This window comes from Osmerus mordax, chromosome 15, assembly GCF_038355195.1.
Source record: "Osmerus mordax isolate fOsmMor3 chromosome 15, fOsmMor3.pri, whole genome shotgun sequence".
Classification (NCBI taxonomy): domain Eukaryota; kingdom Metazoa; phylum Chordata; class Actinopteri; order Osmeriformes; family Osmeridae; genus Osmerus; species Osmerus mordax.
The window spans coordinates 6,421,731-6,433,128 of record NC_090064.1 but is presented as its reverse complement, the minus strand read 5'-3'; the positions used below and the strand labels follow the sequence as shown (position 1 = coordinate 6,433,128).

At 49.0% G+C, this 11,398-nt stretch overlaps 1 protein-coding gene across 1 annotated transcript in view; it reads right to left on the bottom strand.

Moving 5' to 3' along the window:
* Nucleotides 1–4,069: 4,069 nt before the first annotated feature.
* Nucleotides 4,070–11,398, bottom strand: part of mkxa (mohawk homeobox a) — a 13,106-nt gene continuing 5,777 nt past the window's right edge. Inside the window, exons 4-6 of the mRNA XM_067252185.1 lie at nt 11,091–11,136; nt 4,436–4,469; nt 4,070–4,283 (exon numbers count right to left, since the gene is read on the bottom strand). Coding sequence (XP_067108286.1) covers nt 4,070–4,283; nt 4,436–4,469; nt 11,091–11,136 — 294 coding nt within the window. The remainder of the gene's footprint in view (nt 4,284–4,435; nt 4,470–11,090; nt 11,137–11,398) is intronic.

Sequence of the window (11,398 nt, the reverse complement as noted above, 5' to 3'; positions counted from 1 at the left end):
AAAAGAGTCAGAGCTGGGGTCTGGGTGGGGGTGGGAGGGGGTGATGAGCAGAGGTGACGTCCAGTTGTCTCAAGCCATCCACGTCCCGTCTCCAGTGCTCACTGGCCGGACCGTGAGCCGGCCCCTCAGGGATCTCCTTCCTGATTGGTCCTGACAGCCTGACGCAACTCCGGGCCAGAGGGCAGTCCCTCCCCGCTGTCAGTCTGTGCAGAGGGCAGTCCACGCTGTCAGTCTGTGGTGTTTCTTCCACTCTGCTCTGCTCTTTCTCTCTCGCTTGCTCCCTCTCTCTCACACACTCTCAAGGTCTCTCCTTGTCTCCCTGCTTGCCGGTGGCTCTCATCCCATTGACTCCCCCCCACCACCACCACCACCAGCACCCCACCACCCCTCCCCTGTCTGGCGTGAGAGGGGCCTTGGCCCTGGCCTGGTGTCTGGGCTCGGGTTCGGGATGAGCGGTGGCATGGTAGAGACATTACCAGAGACCAGCCAGGTGCCAGGATTGAACCCCGAGGACAAGGACACACCTAGGCACGCCCAAATTCTCTCTTCCTCCATTTCGCCTTACTGAAGGGAGAGGGGCTGTGGTGTGTGTGTGTGAGAGAGAGAGACAGGGGGGAGACAGAAAGAGAGAGGGAGAGATTATTGTATGTGCGACAGCTCCAGCGTCGTCCATATTCTCTCCAGCATCAAGATAGGCTACCCATGCATCGCAGAGGAGGAGCGATCCGTTAATGTACACAACCAGCCTAAATCTGAGGGTTGCTCTGATTCGTTTGTTTAGGCGAAACCTCGCCTTCCGCATTGTAAACAAGCATGTTGTCCCACACAGGCGGTATTGACATTCAAGTCAAGTCAAGTTTATTTATAGAGGCACATTTAACAACAACCGTTGACCAAAGTGCTGTACAATCAGAACACAGACAGATGCGTCACGGTACAAACTCTGTTTTTGCATCGAGGAAATAACATTATCCATGCACTCCCGAGAAGCTATTTCAGGGCTAGTATTTGTATTCAGTTTTGCCGTTTTAACCGAGGAGAAACCATGGAGAAATTGTTTTGAGTGTAATGAATGGCTCTCTTATCTAGAAAGCCCAGGATAGAAAGTGAGAGACGTAAACACTCTGTTCTTGAACCCCCGGCTAATCACAGCCCCATCACTACATGATGGTTTGTGAGTCTTTTTTGCTGAGTTATTCACCAAACAAAGGGTTGGGTTAGCAATGGCCTCCTAAAATGTGTTCATGCAGGATTGTCTTGCGTATCCTCAAAGCATTTAGTGTGTTGATGGCAATCTCATCCATACTGTTTCACATTTGGCATTGTGGAATGGAGACAAAACAAAACCTTATAATGAAAGAAAAAAAAACACCCACTGAGTAAAAAGGCAATATAATTGAATTTGTTTAAAGGTTTATTCATTGTTTGGTGGCAGTAACCATAGTTTAAAAAAGGAAAGACAAGAACTTTGACATAAATGCGATCAGACAATACAATGAGATATTATGCATTTGGTCATTGGATAAAAATCCAGTCTCTATCAAAAATCTGAATTCATATAACTTAATAAAAAATAAAAAAAACTGACTACCGTCACCTCTTTAGTTTTTTTGTACAATCCTTAATAATTTATAGATTTTCTAACATAATATGACAAAAAAAGAAAGAAAACCCCTTTCTACTTGTCAGCATTATTTAAAATCGGGAGGTTGTACAGCCTAAAGATGCACAACAGTACCGATACATGTGGAACTGCCTATGTGCCCGGGCTGTGCTGTGGCTGCTTACCGACCGCTTCTGCCAGGGCTGCAGGTACGGCAACAATGGCTGCTCTGTGCTGGTGACGGGCTGTCTCCTTGTCCTCTCCCGGGGCGAGAGTATGTTCCGTGTGAGGTGTGAGGGCTGGAGCCAGATGCAGTGGGAGGACGGAGGGGTATTAGAGGCACATGGAGACGGGGCTCTAGTCTGCCCTGCAGCACCCTCCCTCCCTGGATCAGGTGGATAGAAAACACATGTGGACACCGCCCCCCCCCCCCCCCCACCCCGCCCCCCACTTCTCCCACGCCAACAGAGACTGGGGAACGACTGCCGTGCAGAATAGGCACGGCAAACTGGAAATAACGTGGGTTGACCTCTTTAGTTGACCCCTCCCCCCTTCCCCCTTCGACTGTAGATATGTATAGTCAACACGTTGTCTCGCATCCTCTCCCTCGGCGAGAGACGCCGTGTTTCTGCTGAGGACTGAGTGCCGCTTTGTGACGGGTTCGCACGTTCAAGATCAAGAACAGGTCTAAAAGGGACTCTGTGCAGCTTGTCTTCATAACACATCCACCACAAGCACAGTCTAGGTTGTCAAACAAAAGGCAAACCTGCGCGCGAGGCCTAAAGGAGTGTACATTTTGACACACAAACAGTACCTTGAAGATATACATTAAATTAGGCAGTCGGCAGAAATGGCCAACTATGGTTACCCCGACAGTCCAACTCAATTTCTCTCAATTGCGAACTTGGCACTGACTGCTACAATGTAAATAACATATGCATGTCCATACTTTATAAGTATTTAAAGGACAGTCTTTCCATACAATCACATAAGGAGTACTTAATGCAGTACGGTTAAGTACGGTTAACCAAGGGAAACTTTGATATAACCGAACAACCGCACGTATACAAACTCACAATAACAAACACTTGAACACTTGCTGGCTGAAGAGATAATACTGAAAATTGCGATTTGGAGAATGAGAGTCAGAGAGAGACAGAGAGAGAGAAAGAGAGAGAGAAAGAGAGAGAGAGAGCGAGAGAAAAAAGAGATCATCAAACATTTTAGTCTGTCTCTGCGTTCTTGTAAACAGCAATTAGAATGTAATTTTAAACAGCTGTGGGGTGGAGGGGGGGGGGGGGAGAGATCATACAGACGGGTGAGATTGGGGAGAGGAGGGCCTTTGGCCCCGCAGTACCTTGTTCATCGACCATCCATGTGAGAAGGCAACGTCGCTCAAACAAAACAACACTGATAACCAGCAACTAAAAAAAACATCCCTTTTAGGTCATGGCCCTCTTTGTTTAAACAGATACAGTACCAAGCCTCCAAATGTGTGTGTGGTGTGTGCGGTGTGTGCGTGTGTGTCAGCGCACGTGTGAGGTGCAACTTCAAAATGTGCTGATGGGAAGGATCCTTCCCCGGTACGATGCTAACCAAGGCCGAGGGCTGGGCAGGGAGGCTGCAGGGAGGAGGGGACAGTGGGCTCCATATGGCTTCAGTCTCTGAGCCCAGCTGAGTGGGAGTGTTGGCTGGTCAGTCTTATCTGTGTTCACAGTTATTGTTGGCAGGTCAGCTATGGGGTCTGACTGAGCCATAACAGGGTTACATGTACAGTCATAATGAAGAGCACAGACAAAACTATCAGGGAACACACTGCTATCAGAGACTGCTGCTTTTGCCCGGCGAATATCTTTTGCGTGCGTGCGTGTGGGTGTTTTGGGCGGGGTTGTGTGTGTGTGTTTGAGTTCTTAAGGTCAGCTGTGCTTCCGATGGGGAGGTTCTCCCCCCTGTAAGGCACGTGAGAGTGACAGAAACCAATTCAGAACGATTCTTTTTCAGGAAACATTTGACCATTGTGTTTCCCTTTACAGATAATCCTTCACAATCTGAGAGGCACTATAATATCTGTGACTTTGACCATAGACGGTGTGGCGCTTCCAAAAAGGCACTTTGGCAAAAAAAAAGAAAAAAAAAGAGAAAAAACTGTATAGTATAAAAATTCAAATCCGACTCATCAAATAAGTTAACATTACAAAAGTGTCTCGTTGAGAATACTGCAGTTAACGATAATCAACACTTGTCTAATGTGCTGCGAGTGCACACTAACAGACGTAAAAAAAAAAAAAAAAAAAAAAAACTGTATAAAGGCCTGTCTTCTTTTCCGTGCGACCGACGCCATACCGACACCACCAAAGAAGACAGTTCCTGCTTTTCCTGTTTCCACTCGTGTTGTGAGCTTTGTAAAAACAGGAATGTTTATTTTGTCGTCGCATAAAAAGGGCACTGGCGGCTGCGTGGCGGACGTTAATACTTCTGCACCAGAGGCACTTTGACAGTCTTGACCTCCGATATGTGGGACGACTTCTGGATGATGCAGCTGGTCGTCCCTGACGAGGGGCTGTCCTTTCTCTGCGCCATGTTGGTCAAGGCCATGGCGGCGTTGATCTCCTTCCAGTATGTCTCGTCTTTACCCCGAACCCTTTCCTTCTGCGCCGCCACTGTCCCGCCCCCTCCGACACTGAGGACACACACACACACAGACACGCACACAGACACGCACAAACATTTTTGGAGAGGATTAGCAATGCAGCTCTCTACTGATTAATAAGCAGTAGTATGTGAAGAGTTAGCGCTTAAAAACCAGTGCTGTGCACCATAATAAACACTCACTTGTCACATTTACTTGATCCATGGTCCATGGGTTCTGCAAGAACAATAGAGAACAATGTTTAATTCTTCTGTGAACCCCGGGGCCAATGAGGATTAATGACGTTTTTGCTCAAACGCCAAATATGAGCATGTGTGTGCGTGTCTGTGTGTGTCTGTGTGTGTTTGTGTGCCTTGATTACGATGCAAAACAAATAGCCAGGGAGAACTGTACAAAGGTACTGAAATGTAATGACTGAAATCATTTGACAGGAACAGAAACAATGTTTCACATGACTCACAAACTCCACTCTCTAATATTTAGTTTGAAAACAAGCAAGATTCACATGTGGCTGACAGTACAGTCAGAAAACCAGAGAGAGAGAGCGAGAGAGAGGGAGAGAGAAAGAGAGAGAGACAGAAAGAGGTGAAGAGAGAGGGGAGAACAGGACACATGAGAGGAGAGAAGTATATTGAAAAGGGAACTACACTGTGTCCTAGGAAAGTAATGAACAGGGTAGAGGGTCATGTCTTAAAACATGGACAAACCAACCACACGTAATGTTCTTAATGCTTACGGTCAGGCTTGGGGGAAGTGCGTGTGGATGTGCATCGGGCCACAAGCTCGCCCTGCCTGTGTGCGTATGTGTAAAGGCCGATTTGTACGACTCCGTTTTCACGGACACGGACACAGGGAACGCCCTCTCCGATGTGGAACGCCCTCTCCGAGCCCTCTCCGTGCCCCTCGGAGAGCTCTACGTGCACATCCTGATTTTCCTGACTATCCGTCCGTCCGTCATTTTACGGACACCCCTTGGCTGGGATTGGTCCGTATTAAGAACCGCTTGCGTCAGGGGCGGGGTTGCCGTGACCAACGAGACAAACAGAATCCTTTGACCGCCATTGCTGTAAGTTTTTATTATTTCAGCTAAACAGTACATGTTAATCAGCATCTGAATTAAAATGTGACTGGAAATGGGCAGTGTAGTTGCTGAAAATGTGCTTATTTTATTGATGAAACGGCCAATTTGTAAACTTGCTCCGACTTTTCGATAAACTAGCTAGCATCGCAGTGCAGCGCCACCTACTCTTCTGTGAAGTGTTTTCAGCACCCACAGCCTTCGGAGTACTATAAATTCTACAAATCCATCCGACTCCGTTCGTCTGTCTGTCCGTAACGGAGTCGGAGTAGTATAATTCGGCCTTAAGCCCAGTGTTTGATTCTCAGTTCCAGGTAGAACTCCATCCCCCAGAATCCTTTGCTCAGGTACAGTAATGGCCTGCAGTGCTGAGTGCATGTGTGGATGTTGAGTCCAGACGTGCCCAGGGCTGTGGAAGGTGAGGTGGTCTCATGTGGACGCCAGCTGCTTTCCGTTAGGGCGAATGCCCTCCCAGACTTCCACACAGCCACACACACACACACACACAGATGCACACGCACACTGCACGGAGACGCCATCCTTTCCGCCCCGCACCACATCGCCCTGTAAAGGGAGTGTCTGGGAGCATATGGGTGTTTTAACAAGCTGCCAGTCGAACTGCCACCACCACAATGTCATCGCCCATATCTACACCCCCACTCCCCCACCCCTGCGCCTCCCCCACGGCTGAGCACTAATGAACACTCTGTTGCGAGTGCTCGCTGGAATCGGTTCCCACGCTTGTTTGCGACGGAGGTCGGATGGCGACAAGGGAGGAGGCACAGGGGAGGAGGAGAGGAGATGAGGGAGAGAAGGAGAGAGGAGAGGAGAGAAGAGAAGAAGAAAAAAGAGTGCATCTCCCCGCACAGCTGCGGACAACCCCGCCGACCGTCCTCGTGCCCTCTCTCTCTCTATCTCTCTCTCTCTCCCTCCCTCCCTCTCCCCCTCTCCTTTCTCTCTCTCTCTCTCTCTCTCTCTCTCTCTCTCTCTCTCTCTCTCTCCAAGGACGGAGGGAAGGACAGGACAGACGGATTCCGCCGGCGCACGTCACCACCTCTTTCCACCACCTCTCTCCACCCCCTCTCTCCACCACCCTCTTACTCCCCTAAGCCCTAAATCTGGCATCCAGACCCCTGCGGAGGCAAGCAGGCACCTAATCACTGGGAGCGCCTCGCGTAGCTCGCTGCTGCTCCGTGTGCAGTGACCCGTGCTGACGGTGCGGCTCAGGGCAAGGCTAATACCAGGCTGATTAGGACATTTCCTGTTGTTTCCTGTTCTCTCCTAATAGTCGAATTCCACCGGGAGAGATGGGATATTACGAAAGGGAGGCAGAGAGAGGGGGGGAAACCGAGGGAGAGAGAGAGAGATGGACAGAGGGAGCGAGAGATGGGGGACATGATTACGCTGCAGAACAGACCACGGCTAGGGTTTTCAGGTTTCACAAGAACATTCCGGTAAAATTCTCACGTTCTCCAATCTGGCTTCATCTCCTCTCTCATCTTTCTCTCCTACGGCCTGACTCCTTATCTCGCTTCATCTCTGAGTTTCTCCTCTTTCCCCCCAAGCCCCATTGTCCTCCCCTCTTAACTTGCTTTCCTCTCTCACACACACAACCCTTGTGCGTGAGAGAGGAGCGAGGTGTGTGTGAGAGAGGAGAGCATGTTAGGCGGGAGGACAATTGGGCTCCAATTGTTCTATCAGTCTCTCCTCCGTTTCACCTTTTGCCTGAGTGACTCCCCGTAACAGAGTGGTTCAGGCGCTGTGGATGGGCTGTTCCCATGCAGTCCAGCCGCGATAAATCAAATGACGTTTGCGTACGTTGTTTATGCGAGGAAAGATCAGATCTGTTGTATGTCTAGAACAAGCGTTTTGTCATCCACCCCATCGGCTATTTTAAAATATGTGATATTTTTGGACAGGACTCTCTATGTCACTGTGTCAGGTGAAATCTTTTCTTCTACTTCAGACAGCAGTGGAAACTCAGCTGGGCCTCGCTACACAGCCCAGCTATGGGCTACACCGTGCATCCATCAGAAATGTTCCATTCCCAAACCCTAATAGTGTCTTTTGAATTTGTATTTGGACATGATGCTAAAGACAGATTCCATTTTCAAGAATGAAGTTATCACTAAACTCAATAAATGGCTTTTATTAGTACATGAGATCCACCTTGTATCTAGTCTGATTACTGTTACAGCAGTGCTACAGTTGGAGGTTTGTAAGTGATTGTAACAGGCTTGGTTAGAATAGGGAATGCCCATTTATATTGTTAAGTGCTACACTGTTGCATATTATATCCAAGTTTACTCAGTTTCAGTCAGGAGATGGGCTGGGTTAGATACCAATGTCAATTTGGAAGCGTCACCAAAAAGAAAACTAACACAACATGATAACCTAACAGCAAAGTACCAAAGCACTTTGCACATTATTTACAGTGTAAAGACTGCCAGCTGTATTCATTATATTTACTCTGTCTTCATGTTTCTGTGCAGTACCAAATGTGCCTGAAAAGGCAGTACAGTTTGTGTGTGAGTGTGTGTGTGTGTATGCATGTGAGTGTGTGTGTGTGTGTTTGCCTGCAAGCATGTGTCAGAGCAGAGAACCACTCGGCCTTTGTTGAGGCAGCCAGTGTCCAGATCCCGTCTCTTCCTATACGGTGTACTTGTGTGACTCCTCCCACCCCCAGGCAAGGTGAGGGCGGGGCTGCACCCTCCCCCCCTCCCTCCGTCACTCCTGCGCAGCCAGAACAACCCTCTGCCCCGGCAAAATATGGACCCAGAAAACTGGACTTGGACCACTGCACGCAAAACTCGTATTTCCAAACCCCGCTGCCTAAAACATCTCAAACTCAGATTTTTTAAAACAATCGCTGTGCCAAAAAAACTACAAATCGTCAATAAATCATAGCAAGCCTTCTATTATTTTTTCTTTGGTTCACTTCTTTTTTTTTCTTCTTTTCTGGACTTTTTCGCTACTGAAAGGCAGTCCCCTTATATTTTCCCTTTCAGTTATATTGACACTGGGGTTTCATAGAGCGGCTTTAAGATCGCTGAGGGGAAAGCAAAGAAGCCTGATGGTTTTTGGCGTTGCGTTGAAAGTCCCACAAATAGTTGCTCACTTAACATCCCTGCAGGTCAGAAGACAGAGGACTACGGAACGACGATTGGAAGGAGAGCGATGAAACCGAACTACGGGGGGAAAACAAGGGAGCGGTGAAGGACAGATGAGAGAAGAAAAGCATCCACCTGCTTAGAGGGGTGTGTGTGTGTGTGTGTGTGTGGGGGATCATCATTTACAGCTGCTGCTGTTGTTAGCAACAAACAACAGTAAACACCCGCTTCCTCTGTACTAACCAGAGGCTGGGCTGAATTAGTAGACAAGTCAATGCAACACACACACACACACAGACAGACAGACACAAACACAAATGTAGTGAGTGAGCTCACCTCACTTAAGTTTCAGACAGGGAGAAATAGACATGCTGTGGCAGACGAGAGGCAATCACTGCTACCCCCCTACCATTGGCCAGAGATCAACCCCGCAGGCCAATCAGAGGCCATGACTCCGGTCAAACGCGGCAGGCCAAATCAGAGGCCATGACTCAGAAGGGGCTGGCCTGCAGATGAGTCAGAACGGCTGCAGCCATGTTCGAGAGAAACAGCAGCTACAGGTACAAACCAAGACCAGGACACTAGGAACCCCCCTGAAAGGGCTTAATATGAAGTTTTTGTAGTGTTAATAGTCTCTAATAGTATTGCCTTTACAGATATGGCACATAGACCAGGCATGGCCCCCTACGTCCTGTATATCCCAACATGTAGAGTATGTTCTTTTAACCATGTGCTTGAGAGGGAGAGACCGACTCTCACCGTCTCTCCTTCAGTCTCTCCTGACATACTGCACGGCTTGGCCGTGGCCTCGTATTTTTCAGTTCTTTCTTTTAAGAGCCTGTTCTTTTTTTTATAATGTCAAAAGAAGCCTGTGAATGGCAATGGCACTTTTCCCCTGTACCTGTTACTGCCAATCCGTCTCTGGGACTCCCCTCCTCCCTTCCTCCCCTCTGGGCCCGGGAGCTAGGCAAGTCTGGGGCTTCGAAAGGCCCACTCTGCCACTTTACTGTTCTGCCAGTGACAAGCCACAGAGAGAGACACCTTATGGAATATGGAAAATACTGTCTGCTTCACCGACAGCGACAAAGACTTCCATGACAGCAAAGTAGACAAAGGGAAAAGTCGTGAAATGAAAAGATTAACTGGGAATAGAGACGGAAATGACCAACGCGAATATTGCACCATATGAATCCATACAGGCTGCTGGTAGTCTACACAGACGACATGCTGTAGCTGCATGAAATAACCGCATTAAGACTTCTCACTGGGCTAGTTAATCCTCTAGTTCAGAACATCGCCAGAGTTTTTTGAACCTCAGGTAAAGGTTTCACCTTAAATAAACAGTGTAAACAAAACCTGCCTTATAGCCAGAAGACAAGCTGGGCTAGTGGAAAAAAAACGTCATTTATTTCCTTTAAATGCTAGTAAACAGGCACATTCACAGTTGAGTTGTCTTTATAAGGAACAACTTGTTTTTTTTTGGACGGTACCGGAGGTCACGACATGATTGCCGTGGTGCAAATTGGGTCTCAGGAACGAAAGCGGCGGCGAAGCAGCCATCGAACCCCTCGGCTGCCTCTCTCCCCTGCGCGTCTGCGAGGCAGATGACACAGCGACATTCCTGCTCTGTCGAGCTGCAGCCTCGGGGCCGGGGGAAAGATAACAAGGATCCCCGGATGAGAATCACACTTTGTCTTTGGAGATGCAGAAATAATAACAGCGTTTCGGCGGTTTCAAACCTCCGTGAGCGCGTGTGTTTACGGGCCGGCTGTAAACACGAGCTTAATCAGGGCACGTAAATCAACGAAATAAGAGGCCTGGAGAGCCACTCGATGAGAAAGTAAATAGCTTGTTAAAGCGTTCGGTTTCGTGCTTGTGTGTGTATGCAGTGATACCGCCAAGCCATTTGACTGTGTGCGTGTGTGTGTGTGTGTGTGTTTACAGTGAAACCGCCAGGCGATTCGTGTGTGTGTGTGTTTGCAGCACCCGGCAACTTGATGGAGGCTTCCAGAGGCTGGGGTAGGGGAGGAGAGATTCAGGCCCAGCTGTCTGTGGATCAAGTCTGCGCACATTTCAAACGCGGCGCTCACGACAGCAGAGAGCTTAGCGGGATCAGGGGACGCATTAACGTCCTGAGCGCACCCAGCAGGGGGTCATCTGGCGAGGGGGGACTGAGCTAGTCCGCAGACGACTTATCTTCACCACCACTTTCTCCCTCGGCACCGTGGAGGTACAGACAGACAGACAGACCGCAACGTCCCCCAAGCGTCTCCCGCCTTTAGCCTTCCCCAATAATGTTCACAGACACAAACAGGATATTGTTCGCAGTACACAAAAAGCTGAAAGGAGAAGAAAAAAAGAAAAGAAAATGCACAACCGCCGAATGTCTTGCCTAAACACAATTTGCTCGGATTCTTTAAGTGTTTTCTTTGACTAAAATAACCCTTTCTGTGGAGCTGGAACCAAAATGATATGTTTGCTCTGCATTCTGCGACATTGTGTTACAACTGCCCTGGGGTCGGCTTGAGGTTCCTGGCCCTCACACACACTTAGCATGATGTGAGGGCCGCTCCGAGTTGTTTAGGTCACACCTTCAGTCTTTCATTAAGAGGCTCTGCTTCTCGTTCGCTCTCACACACACACGCCCACGCTCTCGCTCGGTCCCTGTGCTTTCCGTGCCCACCCTCAGTCCCGGCTTCGCCCGTGGGAACACACACACGCACGTCTGGGGACAATAGCTTTAGACGCGGGGTCTGTTTTTCAAATGGAAACAATTAGCGTTTTATACACACAGCGTGGGTTACGGTTAAGAGTCTGCTGTTCTTTGGGACAGCTGTGTTTTCAGACTGGGGGGGGGGGGGGCGGGGGGGGGGGGGGGGGGGCGCTGTCGGTAGGACTGTGTGTGTGCACTGTGTGTGTGCACTGTGGACCTGAGCGAATCCCAAACACTCCACACT